This window comes from Desmodus rotundus, chromosome 6, assembly GCF_022682495.2.
Source record: "Desmodus rotundus isolate HL8 chromosome 6, HLdesRot8A.1, whole genome shotgun sequence".
In the NCBI taxonomy this organism is placed as follows: Eukaryota; Metazoa; Chordata; class Mammalia; order Chiroptera; family Phyllostomidae; genus Desmodus; species Desmodus rotundus.
In genome coordinates, this window is record NC_071392.1 from 30,533,496 (window position 1) to 30,555,746 (window position 22,251).

Consider the following 22,251-nt stretch of genomic DNA (forward strand, 5'->3'; position numbering starts at 1 on the left):
GTTTTTTATAAAGGTAAACACACACCTACTTGATCAAGCAATTCCATGCCAAGGTGTTTATCAAAGAGAAATGAAGACATATCTCCCCAAAATCATGTATAAAAATAGTGGTAACAGCTTTATACATGACTTCCAAAAGTTGAAATAACTCAGATGTCAATATAAAGAATTTGGATAAACAAACTGTGTAATATTACACAAAACAGAATACTATTCCACAATAACAAAGAGCAAACTACTGATACATACAACACTAGGACCAATCTCAATTAAGTATGTTAAATAGAAGAAGCCAGTCACAGAAGGCTATATGCCGTATGATTCCATGTATATGAACACCTGGAGCACGTAAAACTAATCTATGGTGAAAAATAAAATCGGAAGGACGGTTTCCTCTGGAGGACATCAGGAGTGACGGGGGAGGGACATGCTGTAACAGAAATGTACTATATTTAGACTAGGGTGTGGGTTGTTCTGCTTTGTCAAACCATTTGTGCCCTGGTCATATTAGTTAGGATTCTCCAGAGAAACAGAACTAACAGGATATATACAAATATAGACATGTGTATGTGTGTGTGTGCATTTAAAAGTTTTTATATATACATTTAAACTATATGTATGGGTACATTATTTAACATCTCTGTGCCTCAGTTTCTTCAGCTGTAAAATGTAAATAAAAATAGCATCTACCCGAGAGGATTTTTTTGAAGAGTAAATAATTTAACAGTGCATGGTACACAGTGAGTGCCCAATAAATGTTTTAAACCCACATAAAAACCACTGTGAATCAACAATGAAACATGGAAACCAAAAGCTAATTGAGTATACACAGTAAGTATTAGCACCTGCTATTAATTTTTTTAATGTTAACTATTTTTGTGGCTATTAGTCAGTTCTCTACCTTGCCCTGAGAATGACCTTAAAAAGACAAATCCCTGCAAAGTGGCCACAGGGGTCTCAACACTGGTCTGCCCTACAGAACTAATTCAGAGGCCTTTAGCATTTATAGAGCTCATAATAGTCTCTGAAGCCATTCCTTTACACTTTAGGAAAACTTAAGAATGTAAGTTCGCCCACACTGGAAGGCTAGTGGGAGACCAACTTAAGCTGTTTCCTACCCGGAGCTCCCCAAGGCTCCCAACCACAGCGAAAACGGGTATTCCCAGAGGACCCACTCAGACTGCCCCAGAGTTTGCCTGCGGCCACCACAGCAGGCTCTCAGCAGTCCTCAACACTCTCAAACAGAGAACAGATTTGAAAACTTTGGATTTTAACCAGACAGACCAGAAGGTGGCAGAGTAAAGGCTTAAGGAAAAAAAAAAAAGCATTTTAGAAAAATGCAAAATCACTTCTATAAATAAACTCCAATCCAGGAAAATGAAACTAAAAGTAGACCAAAGGTTTCCTTCTCCTGCCTACCAGTTCTGACACACTCATTTCTGAGACACACGCACCCGGTTGTTTCTGAGCAGTCAGAGCTAACAATGAGATAAAAGCAGAGTATAAATGAACTTTCTTAAAAACTGGAAAGAAAAAATGTCTTTCTCTGACATCACAGGAGGAAGAAAACACAGACGTTAGACTTTTCTGCACTGAAATACATGGTTTTCCCCTCATATATGTAGAAGAAACTTGCAAGACGACCTGGGTAAGTACAATATTGAATATTAATATTATTATTACTATATACAGCAGCATTTCATTGAACAGGAAGGAATCTACGATAATAAATTGAAATATACCCCCAAACCAAAAATAATACGTAAGCCTAGACATTCTAGACTTCATTGCTGTGACAGGAATAGGCTTTATATTTGTTGAAAAATGGCATTCCACAAAAGAGGCAAATGTAAACTAAAAGCACTTTTACTGATGAAATCCTCCAAGGCATTAGCATTTTCAGAAAGAACATTTAATGAAAATTTATTTTAAGTATATTTTACTGGTTGTTATTACAGTTGTCCCATTTTTCCCCCTTTGCCCTCCTCTTTCCAATACCCCCATTTCCAACATCATTCCCCACCTTTGGTTCATGTTCATGGGGCATGAATATGAGTTCTTTGGCTTCTCCATTTCCTATACTATTCTTAACATCACCCTATCTCTTTTGTACCTACTAATTATACTTTTTAGTACCTGCATCTTCTCCCCCATTCTCTCCCTTCCCCCTCCCAGCTGATAACCTTCCAAATGATCTCCATATTTATGATTCTGTTCCTGTTCTGGATATTTGTTTGTTTTATTTTTTAAAATTCAGTTGTTGATAGTTCTCAATTTGTTGCTTTTTTAATGTTCATAGCTTTGATCATCTTTTCTTAAATAAGTCCCTTTAACATTTCACGTAATAATAGCTTGGGGATGATGAACTCCTTTAGCTTTACCTTGTCTGGGGAGCTCTTTAGCTGCCCTTCCATTCTAAATGATAGCTTCGCTGGATAGAGTAATCTAGGTTGTAGGTCCTTGCTTTTCAATACTTTGAATATTTCTTGCCAGTCCCTTCTTGCCTGCAAAGTTTCTTTTGAGAAATGAGCTGACATTCTTATGGGAACTCCTTTGTAGGTAGCTCTCTGCTTTTCTCTTGCTGCTTTTAAGATTCTCTCATTCTGTTGCCATTTTAATTATAATGTCTTGGTATGGGCCTCTTTATGTCCATCTTGTTTGGGACTCTCTGTGCTTCCTGGACTTATATTTCTATTTCCTTTGCCAAATTAGGTAAGTTCTCCTTCATTATTTTTTCAAGTAAGTTTTCAGTGTCTTGCTCTTCCTTTTCTCCTTCTGGCACCCTATGATTCAGATGTTGGCATGTTTGAAGATGTTCCACACATCTCCTTTTTTTGAATTATACTCTCCTCAATTTTTTGAATTATACTCTCATTTTTTTGAATTCTTGTTTCTTTCTGTTATGGTTGAATGTTTATTTCTTTCTTATGTTTCAAACTGTTGAAGCCTTCATTTCTTCTTTTATGTTGTTGCTGTACGCAGTGAGTTCTTTGAGCATCCCAATCATCAGTTTTGAACTCTGCATCTGATAGATTGCTTATATCCTTTTTTTAAAAATCCTTTTTCTGGGGTTTTGTTCTGTTCTTTCATTTGGGATATTTTTCTTTGTCTCCTCAATCTGGCATCCTCCCTGTGTTTGTTTCTGTGTATTAGATAGAGTTGCTTTGACTCCCTGTAAAAGTCATCTGTAAATTGTGTGGGTTGGAGCCTTAGGTAATCACCAGGATGGGGCAACCTGCTTCACCACTTTGTGGCTCTGCATGGGGGAAGGGCTCAGAGAAGAGACTGTGCCTGCTTGGCTTCTAGTGGTTTGCCCAGCACTTGCCCCATTTCCGGTCACTCCACCCACTACTTGTATGTGACTGGTGCCCCTTCAGCTATTGCCCTGAATCCCAGAGTGGGTGGGTTTACGTACGTTTTAAGTGTGCGTGTGCCCCTTAAGTGAAGTTTCCTCCATCAGTTTCTTCCACCACCCCAAATCCCATTGTTTTTTACAGCCAGAAGTTATGGGGATTTACCTTCCTGGCACTATAACCCTGGGCTGTGCAGTCTGCCCTGGGGCTGGGATCACTCACTCCCAAGGTATCTATCCCAATGTCTACCCACCACACATGAATGTGGGACCTCCCGTGCCCATTCTGCTGCTGCCTCTCTGTGCCACACCTTGTCTCCTCAATTTTCTGCCCTTCCTATCCATCTGGGTGATTGTGATTTCTTTAAATCCTTGGTTGTTGGACTTCCATACACTTTGATTTTCTGACACTGGTAGATGTTATTTGTTTGGAGATTTAGCTGTAATTCTTTTTGCAGTTGTCTGAAGAGGCAAAGCTTGTCTACCTATGCCTCCATCTTGACCAGAAGTCCAAAAATTTTTTTAAAAAGAAATTTTCACATGAAACAACTAGGGGACATTTACACAATGCAAAAAAGAAGAAAATGTTGCCCTTTGGGACAGTATAGATGGATGGATGTGTTGCATTTTGTGCCCCACACCACCTGCCTATGATCAGCCACGGAGATACAAATACTTTATTAAGGGTCCCAAGGTGAAACTCTTTCTCCTTCAGGAGACCAGGAAGTTGCTGTGCTGCATAACCATACAACACACAAGAGAAGCTGGTTTCATTCTGTAGCCTGACTTCTTGGTTCTTTGGGTAGTACACTAAGGATCTCTTCACTGTGGGGAGTCTTTTCCTTTTGTGAAGGGAGTTATCCCAGCCAAACAGCAGGTTCTGAGTATCATGCCCAGCTCCAGACTAGGCTGGCACTTTCCACTTCCTGCTAACTGCTTTCCAGGCCATAGTGGGCAGCACCGCATGGCCCCACAGCCACTTGGGGCAGGGGAAACGAGGGGCAGCAAGATGGCAGGTCACATACTGGGCCACAGGGCATTGCACCTTAGTGTGCCCAGTCCAGAAAGTGGCCCAGACCTGAGGCATCAGCAGAAAAGGGTGAGGCAGGCAGGATGGAAGGAGGGAGGGAGGACTGAGGCTGGGAAAGGGACAGGGAATGGGAAATGAAAGCAGGAATGAGTAGCTTTCCCACCACCAGCCATACAATGAAAATTTAAACATGTACTTTACTCCCCCGTTGGGGGCATGCGAGAGGTAAGAGATCAATGTTTCTCTCACACATTGGTGTTTTTCTCTCTCCTTCTTTCTCTCTCCCTTCTCCTCTCTCTAAAAATAGATATACTCGTTAAAAAAATAAAGATGTATTTTACATTAATCAAAGACACGTTCCACCATCTAAGAAGTAGGCAGCTGCCAGAAAATAAAGCTCCCTAACAGATTCTCAGAGAGACAAAGACAGACAAACTGCTACAGAAGTCTGCTATTGCTGCTATTGCTGAGACAAACAGGGAGGAGGGAGAGCTCTCCCTTCATGGCTTCCCAACTCCATGTTGAATAAGGTTTCCTTCATTCATTTTCACAAAACAGTTTTTTTGTCTCTCCTCAGAAAATATCTCCCTGCTAAAAGGTAACTGCTGAATTCTACTACAATAGATTAATTTTCCTTGTTCTTGAACTTCATGTAAATGGTATCCTAAATTATTAAAACTGACAAATAGTTTCCCAAAGTGGCTAAAATAATTTATATTCCCACCAGCAATGTATGAATTTTCTTTTGACTCTACCTCACCACCACCATTTAGTATGGTCAGACTTTATTTTTAGCCATTCTACGAGGTATGTAGTATTATCTCATTGTAGTTTTACTTTGCATTTCCATGATGGTTAAAGATTTTGAAGCAATTTTAGATTCAAATTCATCACATTCACTCAAGTGATTATCAAAAGCCCTACTGGTTTCTCTTCCTCACATCAGGCCAAGTCTAGTCCTCCACCCCATCCAGAATGAGCAAATACTCCAAAGCTTACCTAGAAAGGGATCTTCTCTCTCTGGAAGTTTAGTTCAACCAGTCCTAGTCATCAAGTCCATCTACAACTCTGTGATAACTTCAAAAATACATTTTATAATTTATCTGATTTTTTTTCTAGCTGATAGAGTGGGAGTGTTTGTGGAATCTACTACATCACACTGGGAAGTGGTACTCCTTTCATTTCCTCTTGAGTCAGTTTTGGTAAGTATATTTTTCAAGGAACTTGTTCAGTTCACTTCAGTCTTCAAATTTATAGCATCTGATATTATTTGTACCATTTCTATTATTTCTTGGCCACCCTTTCCATGGGTGTGTCAATTTTATTACTCTTTATCAAGAACAACTTTGGGGCTTTTGATTGTAACTCTGTTGTAACTTTGTTTTTCATTTTATAGATTTCTGCTCCTATCTTTTTTCTTCCTTCCTTCTACTTCCTTCTGCCTTATTCTGTTGTTCTTTGAACTTATTAAATGGATATTTAGTTTATGCTTTTTAATAATTCTTCTAGCTTTATAAAAGCATTTAGGCTATAAGTATCCTCTCCAAGTATTGTTGACACTGTATCTCACAAGTTTTCAAATGCAGCATTTTTAAATAAAAATTGTATATATTTAAGGTATAAAACATAATGGTTTTATATACATATGTAGAGTGAAATGACTGCTCTGATCAGGCTAATCAACATATCATCTCCTTACATAGTTACCATTTATTTTTGTAGTGAGTGTATCTCAAATCTACTCTCTTAGCATATTTCCAGTGTCCAAAACAGTACTATTAAATACAGTCATCATGCTTGTACATTAGAGCTCTAGACATTCATCCTACATAACTGCAAACTTGTATAGCTAAACCAACATCTGCCCATCCCTTCCCTCTCCAGCCCGATATCCCATTCTATGAATTTTTTTTTTTAGATTTTATGTATAAATGAGATGATACAGTAACTGCCTTTTTCTTTTTCTTTTTCTGGTTTATTTCACTTAGCATCATATCTTCAAGTTTTATCCACGTTGTCTCCAATGGCAGGATTTCCTTCTTTCTCATGACGAAATAATATCCCATTGTGTACATATACACCACGTCTTCATCTATTCATCTTTCAACAGACACTTAGGTTGTTTCCATGTCTTGGCTATTATGAAAATGCTACAATAAACATGTGAGTGCAGATATCTGTTTGAGAAATTGATTTCATTTCCTTCTGATATATATCCAGAAGTAGAATTGCTGAATCATAATAGTAATTCTGTTTTTAATTTTAGGGAGAATCTCCACACTCTTTTTCCATAACTACTGTACCAATTTACATTTCCACCAACAGTTTACAAAGATTCCCTTTTCTCCATATCCTCATCAACACTTACCATCATCATCATCATCATCATCATCCAGCCTGGTCCTGGGCCATGCCATGTGTCTAGGTTCATAAAAGCCATCCTCGAGGCTGGGGCAGATGGGGAGTCTGAGTCGATGGGGCCCAGCCTAGCACTGGGGCAAACAGAGAGTCTGGGTCTGTAGGTGGTGGGAGGCGTGGCACTGAGGTGGGGCAGAACTGGGTCCATGGGAGCCCACCTGAAGGCTGAGTCTGCATGGACTTTGCTATCAGGGTAATACTTGCTTTGTAAAATGAATTTGTGAGTACTCCCTCTTTAATGTGTGTGTGTGTGTGTGTGTGTGTTTTTAAGAAGATATTGTATAGAATCAGTGTTAATTCTTTAAATGTCTGGTAGTATTCTCCAGTGATTTTATATGGGCCTGGAGATTTAGGGGGAGACTTTTTAAATTAAAAATTCAGTTCTCTTTGAAGTTCTGAAACTATTCCAATAATCTATTTCATATTGAGTGAGTTGTAGTTGTTTATATTTTTTAAGGAATTGGCCTATTTCATCTGAGTTGTCAAATTTGTGTGTGTGAAGTTGTTCACAGCTGTCCATTATTGTCCTTTTGATGTCTAAAAGGTTTAAAGTTATATCCACTGTTTCATTTCTGATATTGGTAAATGTGTCTTCTCTTTCATTACTCTTTTTTTATTATTTTTCAGTCTTGCTACAGGCTTGTCAGTTTTCTGATCTTTTCAAGCAAGCAGACCTTCTCTATTATATTTCTGTTTTCAGTTTAATTTATTTCTAGTCTTTATTATTTCTTTCCTTCTCCTTGCTTGTTTTATTTTTCTCTTCTTTTTCAAAGTTTTCTAAATTTCTGAGTTGAGCTTATTGTTTTGATACTTTTCTTCGTTCCAATATATGCTTTTATTGCTATAATTCTTTTAACACTGCTTTGTGTCCCACAAAACTGCATTTTTTTTTTTACTTTATTTGAGACTTTCCTTTGGCCCATGAATTACTTAGAAATGTGTGGCTTTAGTCTTTAGTGATTTTCCTCTTAACTTTCTATTATCAATTTCTCATAAGATTCCATTGTATTTGGCAAATACACTCTGTATGATTTCAATTATTTTAAATTTGTTGAACTTTGCACTGGCTGGTGTGGCTCAGTGGATTGAGTGCTGGCCTGTGAACCAAAGGGTCGCAGGTTCAATCCCTAGTCTAAGGCACATGCCTGGGTTGTGGGCGAGGTCCCCAGTTGGGGGCACGTAAGAGACAACCATACATTGATGTTTCTCCCTCCTTTCCCCTCTCTAAAAATAAAATAAATAAAATCTTTTTAAAAATAAATAAATTTGTTGAACTTCATTTTATCATTTAGGATATGGTCTATCTTGGATACTTACAAAGAATGATATTCTGCTGTTCTTGAACAGAGTGTTCTGTGTTTTAAAATGTTGGTCAATGGTACTGAATTCTTCTACATGCTCACTAATATTTTGTCTAGTTATTCTATCAACTTTTAAAAGAAAGATGTTGAAATATCCAACTATAATTGTGGATTTTCCTAAAACTGAAAAGTTCTATCAGTGTTTGCTTCAAAAGTTTGGCAACTTTCTCATTTGGTACAAACACTTTTAGGATTGCTCTAACATCTTGTTGGATTGATATTTTAACCATTATATACTGTATTTTTCAGACTATAAGATGCAACCCCCCAACTTTGGAGGGAAAATGGGGATGTGTTGTATAGTCCAAATGTAGCTTACCTGGCTCACTGGGGTGGGGTGGGGGCGACGGTGGAGTGGGTTTTTCTTTCTTTTATCCTATTTACCTCCTCTAAAACCTAGGTATGTCTTATGGTCCAGTGTGTTTTATGGTCCAAAAAATATGGTAATACTCTTCTGTCTGGGGTAATTTTCTTTGCTCTGAAATCTACTTTATCTGGCATTAATAGGGCATTAATAAACTACTCTTGTGTTTATTAATATTTGTATTATATATTTTACCTGTATCTTATTTCCAACCTACCTACACTGCTATATTTCAAGTGAGAGCTTGCAGACAGCATTATCTTGGGTCATGGGGTTTTTTTTTTTAATATATTTATTGATTATGCTATTACAGTTGTCCCATTCCCCCCCCACTCCACTCCATCCTGCCCACCCCCTCCCTCCCACATTCCCCCCCTATAGTTCATGTCCATGGGTCATACTTATAAGTTCTTTGGCTTCTACATTTCCTACACTATTCTTACCCTCCCCCTGTCTATTTTCCACCTATCATCTATGCTACTTATTCTCTGTACCTTTCCCCCCCTCTCCCCCTCCCACTCCCCTATTGACAACCCTCCATGTGATCTCCATCTCTATGGTTCTGTTCTTGTTCTAGTTGTTTGCCTAGTTTGCTCTTGTTTTTGTTTTAGGTGTGGTCATTAATAACTGTGAGTTTGCTGTCATTTTTACTGTTCATATTTTTTATATTCTTTTTCTTAGGTAACTCCCTTTAACATTTCATATAATAAGGGCTTGGTGATGATGAACTCCTTTAATTTGACCTTATCTGAGAAGCACTTTATCTTCCCTTCCATTCTAAATGATAGCTTTGCTGGATACAGTAATCTTGGATGTAGGTCCTTGCGTTTCATCTTGGGTAATGTAATTATGATGTGCCTTGGCGTGTTCCTCCTCGGGTCCAGCTTCTTTGGGACTCTCTGAGCTTCCTGGACTTCCTGGAAGTCTATTTCCTTTGCCAGATTAGGGAAGTTCTCCTTCATTATTTGTTCAAATAAGCTTTCAATTTTTTGTTCTTCCTCTTCTCCTTCTGGCACCCCTATAATTCGGATGTTGGAACGTTTCGAGATGTCCTGGAGGTTCCTAAGCCTCTCCTCATTTTTCCGAATTCTTGTTTCTTCATTCTTTTCTGGTTGGATGTTTGTTTCTTCCTTCTGGTCCACACCGTTGATTTGAGTCCCAGTTTCCTTCTCATCACTATTGGTTCCCTGTACATTTTCCTTTGTTTCTCTTAGCATAGGCTTCATTTTTTCATCTGGTTTTCAAACAGATTCAACCAATTCTGTGAGCGTCTTGATAACCAGTGTTTTGAACTGTGCATCCGATAGGTTGGCTATCTCTTCCTCACTTAGTTGTATTTTTTCTGGAGCTTTGAAGTGTTCTGTCATTTGGGCCATTTTTTTTTTGTCTTGGCGCATCTGTTACTTTAAGGGGCGGAGCCTTAGGTGTTCACCAGGGTGGGGTAATGCTAGTCCCTGCACTGTGACACTGTACGTGGGGGAGGGGCCGAGAGGGAGCAATGGCGCCCGCTCCACTCTCCACAGGACCTCAATCTTTCACTCCGCTACCCACAATCAAATTGGGCCCCTCTGGTGCTGGTTCCCGAGTGGGTGGGCTTGTGCATGCCCTCGGCCCCTGTGGGTCTCTCCAACGACCTCTCCTGCGAGGCTGGGAGTCTCTCCTGCTGCTGCCCCAACCCCCACAGGCATTTTCAATCAGAGGTTTGAGGCTTTATTTCCCCCGAGCTGGAGCCCTGGGTTGCATGGTCTGCTTCGCTGCCCGCCGTTTGTCTGGTTTATCTGAGCGCGAATGTGGGGCTGCAGGGTCTGCTAGTGCTCAGACTACCTGCCAGTTAGTCCCACACTCCGCCAGTCTCGGTCCCACCATGGCTACGTAAGTCCTCTCCGCCCCGGTGCCCATCTCCACCCCTCCTACCGGTCTGGATGAATGTTTATTTTTTATTTCCTTGGTGTCGGACTTCCTTGCCGTTGGATTTTCTGTCAGTTCTGGTTGTGTGAGGAGGCGCAGTGTGTCTACCTATGCCGCCATCTTGGTTCTCCGGGTCATGTTTTTAATCCAGCATACCAATTCTTTCTTTTAATTTCTGTATTTAGGCTCCTTATATTTAATGTAGTTATTTATAAGTATGTTTATACTTATGTCTACCATTTTATTTTTTGTTTGTTCTGTTTTTCAGTTCTTTATTGTATTTTCCTGACTTCCTTTGCATTATTTGATATTTTTTTACAATTCTACTTTCATCTACAGTGTTTTGAGTGTATCAATTTGTATAGCTTTTTCTAGTAGTTACTTTAGATGTTGCATTATATATGTACAACTTATGACAGTCTAGTGGTATTATTTTACTGGTTTGAGTGAAGCCAAGAAATCTCAGTTCCTGTATATTCCTTTACCCTATCTACTTATAATTTTTACTACTTCCAGTACATACATTTCGAACCGTATCAGACAGTGCTTCAACAATCAATTTAGAAAACCAAATAGGAGAAACTGTATCACATTAACCAATACTTTTGTTTACCAGGTTCTTTTGTTCCTTCCTAATGTTCTGAGTTCCTTCTCTTACCATTTCCTTTTTGTTTAGAGAACTTCCTTTAAACATTCTTTTAGGGTAGGTCATGTAGGTTGCACCATTTTACATTCCCACCAACAGTACACAAGAGTTCCTTCCAATTTCTCCACATCTTTGCCAATACTTGTTATTTTTAGGGGGGTTTTTTTAGTAGTCATCGCAATGGTTGTAAAATGAGATATCATTGCGGTTTGGATTTGCTTTTTTCAAATGATTAGTGATGTTGGGCACCTTTTCATATGCTTGTTGGTCATCTGTGCATCATGTTTGGAGAAATGTGTATACAAGTCCATTGCTCATGTTTTAATTGGGTTACTTGCTTTGTTGTTGGTATTGAGTTGTAGGAATTTTTACTATATTCTGGATATTACCATATCAATTACATGATTTGTAAATACTTTCTCCCGCTCTATAGCTTACCTTTCCATTCTGTTGTGTCCTTTGATACAGTGTCTTAAATTTGATGTGGTCCCAGAAAAGGGGCTTACTGTTTTTTTAATTTAATCTTTATTGTATTTTTTCCACTACCATTTAGTCCCCTTATACTACCCACCCCCCACAATCCCCACACTGTTGACTATATCCATGAGTCCTTTTTCCCTTTTGCTCAATCCCCCACCCCCTAACCTCCCCACTCCCCAGTAGCTGTCATCTGTTCTCCATCTATGAGTCTGTCTCTGTTTTGCTTGTTAGTTCAGTTTGTTCATTAGATTCCACTTATGAGTGAAATCATACGGTATTTGTCTTTCTCTGACTGGCTTATTTCACTTAGCATAATGTTCTCCAGGTCCATCCATATTGTTGCAAAGGGTAAAAGTTTCGTCTGTTTTATGGCCAAGTAGAATTCCATTGTGTAAAGGTGCCATAGTTGTTTTATCCACTCATCTATTAATGGACACTTGGGCTTCTTCCATATCTTGGTGATTGTAAACAATGTTGCAATGAACATAGGGGTGCTTATGTTGTTTCAAATTAGAGTTTTGGATTCCTTCAGATATATCCCCAGAACTTGGATCACTAGATCAAAAGGCAGATCCATTTTTAATTTTTTGAGGTATCTCCATACTGCTTTCCACGGTGGCTGCCCCAGTCTGCATTCCCCCCAACAGTGTGAAAGGGTTCACGGGGCTTACTTTAAAGATTAGTAAACCTAAAGCAATTTCCCCCTCCACTTTATCTCCTTTCCCAGATAATTTAAAATTTGAACTTCTTAATCTCTATAAGCCAAATTACTGAAGGAAACTTCATCTAGCTCACTTTTTTAAAGAAGTATTAAATCTTCTAGGTTTCTAATTGTCATAGTGATGTAAGGGAGTAAAATTTCCATCAATTTTGCCTATTTTGTATTACTGTAGCTATAAGACATTTTTTAAATTCACTTTCTAGACATACAGGAATTACTAACAAAAAGTAATAGTTTTAAACTTGGACCACTGCTCTGGCATCTGTATATCAGGAAGGGAAGGTAAATCCTAATCATGAATTTTTATTTACCACTGGAGGGCAATATTCTTGTGAATTATTTCATAAAAGTGTGTCTATATAATCTATTTGCCATAATTTTTCCCAAGCTTATCTCCTCTGTTAATTTATTTCTTCCATGACAAAGTCATTAGAATGGCTTGTGTTTTGGGGCCACTTTGGGATTGTACTTAAAGCTATTATTATTTGGATTTCATTTTTTTCTAACCATTGCTATATTTATGTAACCCATATTGCCATGAATTTTACAGAGAGCAGGCTGCCAATTTGTAGACCAAATAGTAATGCCATTCATTACCGCCCAAGAATGAGCTATGATCGATTATTATGTAAAAAATTAATATAAGAGTAGCTTCCAAGTTCCCTACCCAGCAAGCTATCCTAGAAGTCATGGAAGAGAATAGCTCCCACACCAAATGAAGCTGCTTAAGGCACACGCCTTATTAAATCAGTTTAAGTACACAACAAAAAGCAGGCAGAAGATACTGGCGACACACTTTGGATAAGATACAAGCGGGGTGGAACCTTATTATCTTGAGTTATGCAAGATCATCTATCCTCTCTCCCTCTCTGCTGTATCAGCATTCTCTACTGATTGTGTAATTCTAAGAACCCGAGTTGAGGTCTGTTCAAGGGGGATCAACAGATAGTACATACAATAGGCCAACCACATGCACTCGCTCTAATCAGAGAGATGCAGAGGGACTCATATGCCTGACCACAGCTATACCTCATCAATTAGTCTAATAAACTACTCTGGATTTTATTTATGCTTTTTGAGTAGAGGACCCAAAGGATCAAGTGGGTGTTATCCAATTAAGACCCAATAAGAACTCAACAATATCAAGTGCTTCAATTGTGTCTTAAGAATACATAACATCCATTTGGCTTTCTATTCCTTCCCATGTTTAACACTCATATGCTCTGTATACTCTACACCTGTCATAATGTGCTTCATAACTACTTGCTTCTATACTTAGTTTCACATGTCCTCTTTATTTTATATAGCCTTCTCTATTTAGTTTCACATTTCCTCCTTTGTTTCTCTTATTTTCTATAACAGAATTGAGTATTTTAATATAACCCAGCCGACACACATTACAGCAAACAACCATTAATGAAAATGAAACTTCTCTATGTATACTGACTAGCAGTGTCCTCAAGATACCGTTAGTGAATAAAGCAAGGTGACGAGAAATGTGTATACAATGCTGTTACTCCTGTGGGGGGAAATGTGCTTGTATTTAGTAACATTTTTCTGGCAGGACACAGAAGAAACTGGTGATGGTAATTTCCTCTCAGGAGAATAACTACATGGCAAGCATATTCTTTTGAACTTTTAAAATTGCATGAGACATACATATTACCTATTGAAAAATTAGTTATTTAAAAATTTATGCATAAATATACTAAATTATTTTTCCTTTTCTATATACAGATATCAGAATGGCAGCAGAACTAAACCTGCCAGAAAATACAGATGACTGGACAAAAGAGGATGTAAATCGGTGGTTAGAAAGTCATAAAATTGACCAAAAACACAGGGAAATATTGACCGCACAAGATGTAAATGGAGCAGTCTTGAAGTGGTTAACTAAAAGTAACCTCATTGATATGGGCATAACACATGGACCAGCTATCCAAATAGAATGTCTATTCAGAGAACTGCAGAAAACACCCTCGGAAGATCCTATTCAGGCATGTAAGAGGAAAAAAGGCAGTAAAAATGTTCCTAAAACACAAGCTTTGACAAAAAAGGAAACTGAAACTTCAAAGCAAAAACAAAATGATAAAGAGAAATCAGATATGCCTAATGCCTCTACAGTTACTACAGTTTCTGAGTCACTAAAAAATGAGTTCACGTTAGATGAAATAGATGGCACAAAGGAAAAGCAGCCGTCTGTAGAACTGACATGTGTACCATACCCTTTTGATGAATTCAGTAACCCATATCGTTACAAAGTGGATTTTTGTTTACAGCCTGAAACAGGACCACTCAATCTCATTGATGCGATACATGAATTCAAAGCCTTCACAAATACAAAAACAGCCACAGAAGAGGATGTTAAAATGAAATTTAGCAATGAAGTCTTCCGATTTGCTTCAGCTTGTATGAATTCACGGACCAATGGTACCATCCATTTTGGAGTCAAAGACAAACCCCACGGAAAAATTGTTGGCGTGAATGTCACCAATATCACCAAGGAAGCCCTCATTGAGCACTTCAATCGGATGATCCACCAGTATTTTGAAGACCATCAGGTCCAAATAGCAAAGAAGTGCATTCGAGAGCCAAGATTTGTAGAAGTTTTACTGCCAAACAGTACTCCATCTGACAAATTTGTTATTGAAGTGGATGTCATTCCAAAATACTCTGAATGTGGAGATGATTATTTCCAGATTAAAATGCAAAATTGCAACAACAAAATATGGGAACCAAGAACAAAATTCTCAGTCTTTGTGCGAGATGGGGCCAGCACTAAAGATATCATGAAAAATAATGCAGAATTCAAAGAATTTACATTAGGTTTAAAAACACTGGCAAAGTCAAGAAACGAAGCAGAAGAAAAATGCAGAGTAAAAACAAATAAAAAAGAGAGTGAGGGACCAAAGCTTATTCAATTGTTGACAGGAAATCAGGACTTGTTAGATAATTCATACTATGAATGGTACATTCTTGTAACAAATAAATGCCACCCTAATCAAATAAAACACTTAGATTTCCTAAAGGAAATTAAATGGTTTGCTGTGTTGGAGTTTGATCCTGAGTCTGTAAGCAAGGGTATAGTGAATGCTTACAAAGAAAGCCGAATAGTAAACCTTCACTTGCCAAGTCTGTATATAGAGGGGAAAACCACAACAAATGAGAAGATTTCTAGTCTGAATCTTTACCAACAACCCAGCTGGATTTTCTGCAATGGCAGGTTAGACCTTGACAGTGAAAAATATAAACCCTTAGATCCAAGTTCCTGGCAAAGAGAAAAAGCATCTGAAGTCAGGAAATTGATATCATTTCTTACACATGAAGACATAATGCCAAGAGGGAAGTTTCTGGTGGTATTTCTATTACTCTCCTCCGTGGATGACCCAAGAGACCCCCTCATTGAGACGTTCTGTGCTTTCTACCAAGATCTCAAAGGAATGGAAAATATATTATGTATTTGTGTACACTCACACATATGTCAGAGATGGAAAGATCTACTTGAAGCAAGATTAATAAAAAAACAAGATGAATTGTCAAGCCAATGTATTTCTTCTTTAAGTCTTGAAGAGATAAATGGTACTATTCTTAAACTAAAATCTGTGACTACGTCTTTAAAGAGATTTCTGCCATCTATTGGGTCATCTTCTGTCCTTCTGAAAAGGGAAGAAGATATCATGACTGCTCTGGAAATTCTCTGTGAAAATGAATGTGAAGGTACACTCTTAGAAAAGGACAAGAATAAATTTGTCGAATTCAAGGCTTCAAAAGAGGAAGACTTCTATCGCGGTGGTAAAGTATCCTGGTGGAACTTCTACTTTTCTTCTGAAAATTATTCTTCACCTTTTGTCAAAAGGGATAAATATGAAAAACTTGAAAAAATGATTCAAGACTGTGTAGTTTCTTCTCAGCAAACATGTGTTAAAATTATTCATCTGTATCATCACCCAGGCTGTGGTGGGACTACTTTGGCTATGCATATTCTCTGGGAACTAAGAAAGAAATTCAGATGTGCTGTGCTAAAAAACAAGACAGTAGATTTTTCTGAAATTGGAAAACAAGTGACTAATTTAATCACCTATGGGGCAGAAAACCATCAAGAATACCTACCTGTACTGCTTCTTGTTGATGATTTTGAAGAACAAGGTGATATCTATCTTCTGCTGGCCTCTATTCAAACATCTATAGCTAGTAAGTACATTCGATATGAGAAACCTTTAGTGATCATCCTAAATTGCATAAGATCACAGAATCCTGAAAAATGCGCAAAGATCTTAGACAGTATCGCTCTAACACAACAACTATCTTCCAAAGAACAGAAAGCTTTTGAGCTTAAATTGAAAGAAATTGAAGAGCAACATAAAAACTTTAGAGATTTTTATTCCTTCATGATCATGAAAACCAATTTTAATAAGGAGTACATAGAAAATGTGGTCAGGAATATCCTGAAAGGACAAAATATTTCCACCAAGGAAGCAAAGCTCTTTTCTTTTCTGGCTCTTCTCAATTCATATGTGCCTCATACCACCATTTCACTTTCACAATGTGAAAGGTTCTTAGGAATAACAGCCAAGAAGGCTTTCTGGGGAACAGAAAAATTTGAAGACAAGATGGGCACCTACTCTACAATTCTGATAAAAACAGAGGTGGTAGAATGTGGAAAGTACTCTGGAGTGCGCATTATTCACCCTTTAATTGCCACTCGCTCACTGGAAGAATTGAAGATAAGCTATCACTTGGATAAAAGTCAAATTATTCTGGATATGCTAACAGAAAATTTGTTCTATGATACTGGTATAGGAAGAAGCAAATTTTTCCAAGATATGCAAACACTGCTGCTCACAAGACAGCGCAACGAACGTGAAGGTGAAATGGGAACTTGGTTTTCCCCATTCATTGAAGCATTACATAAAGATGAAGGGAACCCAGCAGTTGAAAAAGTATTGCTGGCAGGTATTCATCGGTTCAACCCAAATGCATTCATTTGCCAAGCCTTGGCAAGACATTTCTACTTTAAAGAGAAGGACTTTACCAATGCCCTTCATTGGGCAAATCAAGCAAAAAAGATAGAACCTAGCAATTCTTATATCTCTGATACACTGGGTCAAGTCTACAAGAGTAAAATAAGATGGTGGCTAGAGAAGAAGGAAAGCAGCAACATTTCGGTTGCTGATCTAACTGATCTTTTGGATTTAGCAGTACGTGCCTCCAATGCATTCAAAGAATCTCAACAACAAAGTGAAGATAGAGAGGATGAGGCGACAGAAAGGTTTTATCAGACATCAAAGAGGCGGTATGATACTTACAATATTGCTGGTTATTATGGGGAGATAGAAGTTGGGCTCTACACAATCGAGATTCTCCAGCTCATTCCTTTTTTTGACAGTAATAATGAACTATCTAAAAGAGACATGATCAATTTTATATCAGGAAGTAGTGATATTCCTGGGGATTCAAACAATGAATTTAAATTAGCCCTCAAGAACTTCATTCCTTATCTAACTAATTTGAGATTTTCTTTGAAAAAGTGCTTTGATTTTTTTGATGATTATTTTGTCCTTCTAAAACCCAGGAACAACATTAAGCAAAATGAACAGTCCAAAACTTGGAAAAAGGTGTCTACACATTTTAAAAAGTATGCAGATATATTTGGTCCCTCAAAGGACTCACAAAACAAAAATCTCACAACCAAGCTTAGTTTGCCACTTCAAGTAGAGCTGTGTTGGAAAAGCCTAGAAGTTTTAAAAGCAGACAAGTTTTCGGGGCTCTTGGAATACCTAATCAAAAATCAAGAAGATGCTATTAAACCCATGGAAGATATAGTGAAACAATATACTTTTCTCTTTGAGCAATCTGTCAGAATCCAGCCAAAGGAAAAGCAAAATTTCATCTTGGCCAATATCATTCTCTACTGTATTAAACCTACCTCCAAATTTGTGAAGCCAATTAAAAAACTGAAAGACCAGCTTCAAGAAGTCTTGCAACAAATAGGACCACATCATCGATTTTCAGAACCTTATTTCCTAGCTTCCCTCTTATTCTGGCCAGAAAACCAACAACTAGATCAAGATTCTAAACAAATGGAAAAGTATACTCAGTCACTGGAAAATTCTTTCAGGGGGCAATATAAACATATGTATCGTACGAAGCAACCAATTGCATATTTTTTCCTTGGGAAAGGTAACAATATGAACAGACTTGTCCACAAAGGAAAAATTGATCAATGCTTTGGAAAGACACCTGATAATTCCTTGTGGCAGAGTGGAAAGGTATGGAAGGAGAAAAAAGTCCAAGAACTTTTGCTTCGTTTAAAGGGACGAGCTGAACATAATTGTTTATACATAGAATATGGAACCAATGAAAAAATCACAATACCCATCACACCTGCTTTCTGGGGTCAACTAAGAAGTGGCAGAAGCATAGAGAAAGTGTCTTTTTACCTGGGATTTTCCATTGGAGGCCCACTTGCTTATGACATTGAAATTATTTAAGAGTCTGATCTTCTCTCCCCAGGAATGTGGTCTCAGTACCACTTTTTTTGAGACCCAAGACCCTTACTTTAAATTACTCTTAAGTATGTTATGAGTCCTACACAGACTGTAGAGAAAAAAATGTGGAAAGTATCAAATATCTTACTTGGTTTGGATAACAGCATCAAGAACAAGATAAGAAGGAGCTATGGATGGAATTAGGACAAATAAATGTAAGACATCAGCCACACAGAGCCTAATAAAATTTCCCCCAATTACCCAACCAAGGCATGGATTGAGAAAGAGTGTGTCCATTCTTCTCAAATGTAAAAACTTTTCAGAATAGGAAAACATAGTTATAATGCCAAGACATGACAATATCTGGGAGACCATTTCATTAAAAAATGAAATCTTCTCAAGCTAAGGAGCAATATTTATTCTTACCAATTACACCAGCACTCAAGGATCTTTCAAAGCCGAAGGAGCAACCAATTTGCTGAACGTCAAACCCATAGAAGTCAGCAGATCTTACCAAAGTAGGCTGGAGAATTAGACTGCCTTTCCATGCAGTAGGAGGCAGTTGAGCAAAAGTGAAAAAAAAAACTGAGTTTAGACCTCTACACAAACAAAAATACACTCAAACTCCAAAACTAATGAATAAAAAGGACTCTTGTGTAAAAAGACTAACTTGTCCCCCATCCAGAAGGTCCTAACATACCGGCAAAATATACATATAAACTATGCATTGAACAAGCACAACCAGTGAGAAGTAATCAAAATGCAATTTTTCTCTAATAAAATTCTGAACACAGACAATCACCAACAATTGCCAAAACTAGTAAAAAGCTGATGAACACCTTATGGCAGATAAATCAGACTTTCCTAAATCCTGATCAATGTTAACAGAAAAAGCCAGACGTTGTGGGACTACCAGAGTGCACACATCACCCATGACATAGTCTCGCCAGGTAATTGGACCTGAACCTGACCAAGCCTCTGGATCTTTCTTCCAATTGAAAGAAAATGCAGATGTTGGATATGCTTCAAAGTAATTCCATGTGTAAGGAATGGAAATGGTGAAAGGACAGCAGATAAGCAGTACAGCTGCAACGAGACTGGACCTGATTTAACAATCACTGCATGGTGCATATACGGGAGTTCATTATATTCTTTTCCTTTCTTTGGACTGTGCTTTTGAAATTTTCTGTTATAAAAACAAAAAATTCAATTTGTTTTTGTCTTCACAATTTCTTTCAAACTTTTCACTGGGGGGTGGGGCAGGGGCAGCAGGTAGGTGGTCTCTTGCTCCTGAATGAAATTTCAGCTGCCTAACTTATCAGCTCACTTTTGGTTTAAAAAAAAAAAAATCATCTGGTCAAACATTCTTTTTTTTTTTTTTTTTTTTTTTTTTATTGTTATGCAATTACAGTTGTATGCCTTTTCTCCCCATCCCTCTACCCCACCCCAGGTGAACCCACCTCCCTCCCCCCTCTCCACCCTCCCCCTTGGTTTTGTCCATGTGTCCTTTATAGTAGTTCCTGTAATACCCTCTTCCCACTATCCCCGCCCCCACCCCGCACCCCCGCCCTGGCTATTGTTAGATTGTTCTTAACTTCAATGTCTCTGGTTATATTTTGTTTGCTTTTTTCTTCTATTGCTTATGTTCCAGTTAAAGGTGAGATCATATGGTACTTGTCCCTCACTTCCTGGCTTATTCCACTTAGCATAATGCTCTCCAGTTTCATCCATGCTGTTGCAAAGGGTATAAGCTCCTTCTTTCTCTCTGCTGCGTAGAATTCCATTGTGTAAATATACCATAGTTTTTGGATCCACTCGTTTGCTGATGGGCACTTCGGTTGCTTCCAGTACTTGGCTATTGTAAATTGTGCTGCTATGAACATTGGGGTGCACAGATTCTTTTGGATTGGTGTTTCAGTGTTCTTAGGGTATAATCCCAGCAGCGGAATTACTGGGTCAAAGGGCAGTTCCATTTTTAGTTTTCTGAGGAAATTCCATATTGTTTTCCACAGTGGCCTCACCAGTCTGCATTCCCACCAACAGTGCACAAGGGTTCCCTTTTCTCCACATCCTCTCCAACATTTGTTTGTGGATTTGTTTATGTTGGCCATTCTGACTGGTGTGAGATGATACCTCATTGTGGTTTTAATTTGCATCTCTCTGATGGCTAGTGATGCTGAGCATCTTTTCATATGTCTCTGGGCCCTCTGTATGTCTTCCTTGGAGAAGTGTCTGTTCAAGTCCTTTGCCCATTTTTTAATTGGGTTGTTTGTCTTCCTGGAGTGGAGTCGAGTGAGTTCTTTATATATTTTGGAGATCAGGCCCTTGTCTGAGGTATCGTTGGCAAATATGTTTTCCCATACTGTTGGTACTCTTTGTAATTTGGTGCTGTTTTCTTTAGCCATGCAGAAGCTTTTTATTCTGATGAGGTCCCATTTGTTTATTCTTTCCTTTATGTCCCTTGCTTTAGGGGATGTGTCTGTGAGGATGTTGCTGCGTGGAATGTCTGAGATTTTCCTGCCAATGTTTTCCTCAAGGACTTTTATGGTGTTACGGCTTATATTTAAGTCTTTTATCCATCTTGAGTTTATTTTCGTGTATGGCGTAAGTTGGTGATCGAGTTTCATTTTTTTGCACGTAGCTGTCCAGATCTCCCAACACCATCTGTTGAAGAGGCTGTTTTTGCTCCATTTTATGCTCCTGCCTCCTTTGTCAAATATTAATTGATCGTATAGACTTGAGTTTATTTCTGGGCTCTCTATTCTGTTCCATTGGTCTATGTGCCTGTTTTTATGCCAGTACCAGGCTGTTTTGATTACAGTGGCCTTGTAATACAGTTTGATATCAGGTATTGTGATCCCTCCTGCTTTGTTTTTCTTTCTCAAAATTGCTGCAGCTATTCGAGGTCGTTTATGGTTCCATATGAATTTCTGCAATGTTTGTTCTATATCTGTGAAATATGTCATGGGTACTCTAATAGGGATTGCATTGAATCTATAAATTGCTTTGGGTAGTATGGCCATTTTGATAATGTTGATTCTTCCAATCCATGAACATGGTACATGCTTCCATTTGTTTGTATCTTCCTTAATTTCTTTCTTCAGTGTTGTGTAGTTTTCTGAGTACAGGTCTTTTACCTCCTTGGTTAGGTTTATTCCTAGGTACTTTATTTTTCTTGTTGCTATATCGAATGGGATTTTTTTCCTGATTTCTGTTTCTGCAGTTTCGTTGCTGGTGTACAGGAATGCCTTTGATTTCTGGGTATTGACTCTGTATCCAGCTGTTTTGCCAAATTCATTTATTAGGTCGAGTAGTTTTTGAGTGGAGTCTATAGGGTTTTCCATGTACACTATCATGTCGTCTGCAAACAGTGACAGTTTCATTTCCTCCTTTCCAATTTGGATGCCTTTTATTGCTTTTTCTTGTCTGATTGCTGTGGCTAGGACTTCCAATACTATGTTGAATAGGAGTGGTGAGAGAGGG

The 22,251-nt window shown here is 38.2% G+C and overlaps 1 protein-coding gene across 1 annotated transcript; it reads left to right on the forward strand.

The window, feature by feature from the left end:
• Positions 1-1,432: 1,432 nt before the first annotated feature.
• SAMD9 (sterile alpha motif domain containing 9) lies at positions 1,433-19,978 on the forward strand. The gene is made up of 3 exons (XM_045185284.2): positions 1,433-1,648; positions 5,502-5,584; positions 14,018-19,978. Exon 3 carries the CDS (start codon positions 14,026-14,028, stop codon positions 18,769-18,771), a length of 4,746 nt encoding a protein of 1,581 aa, XP_045041219.1. The 5' UTR covers positions 1,433-1,648; positions 5,502-5,584; positions 14,018-14,025; the 3' UTR covers positions 18,772-19,978.
• The last annotated feature ends 2,273 nt before the right edge of the window (positions 19,979-22,251 follow it).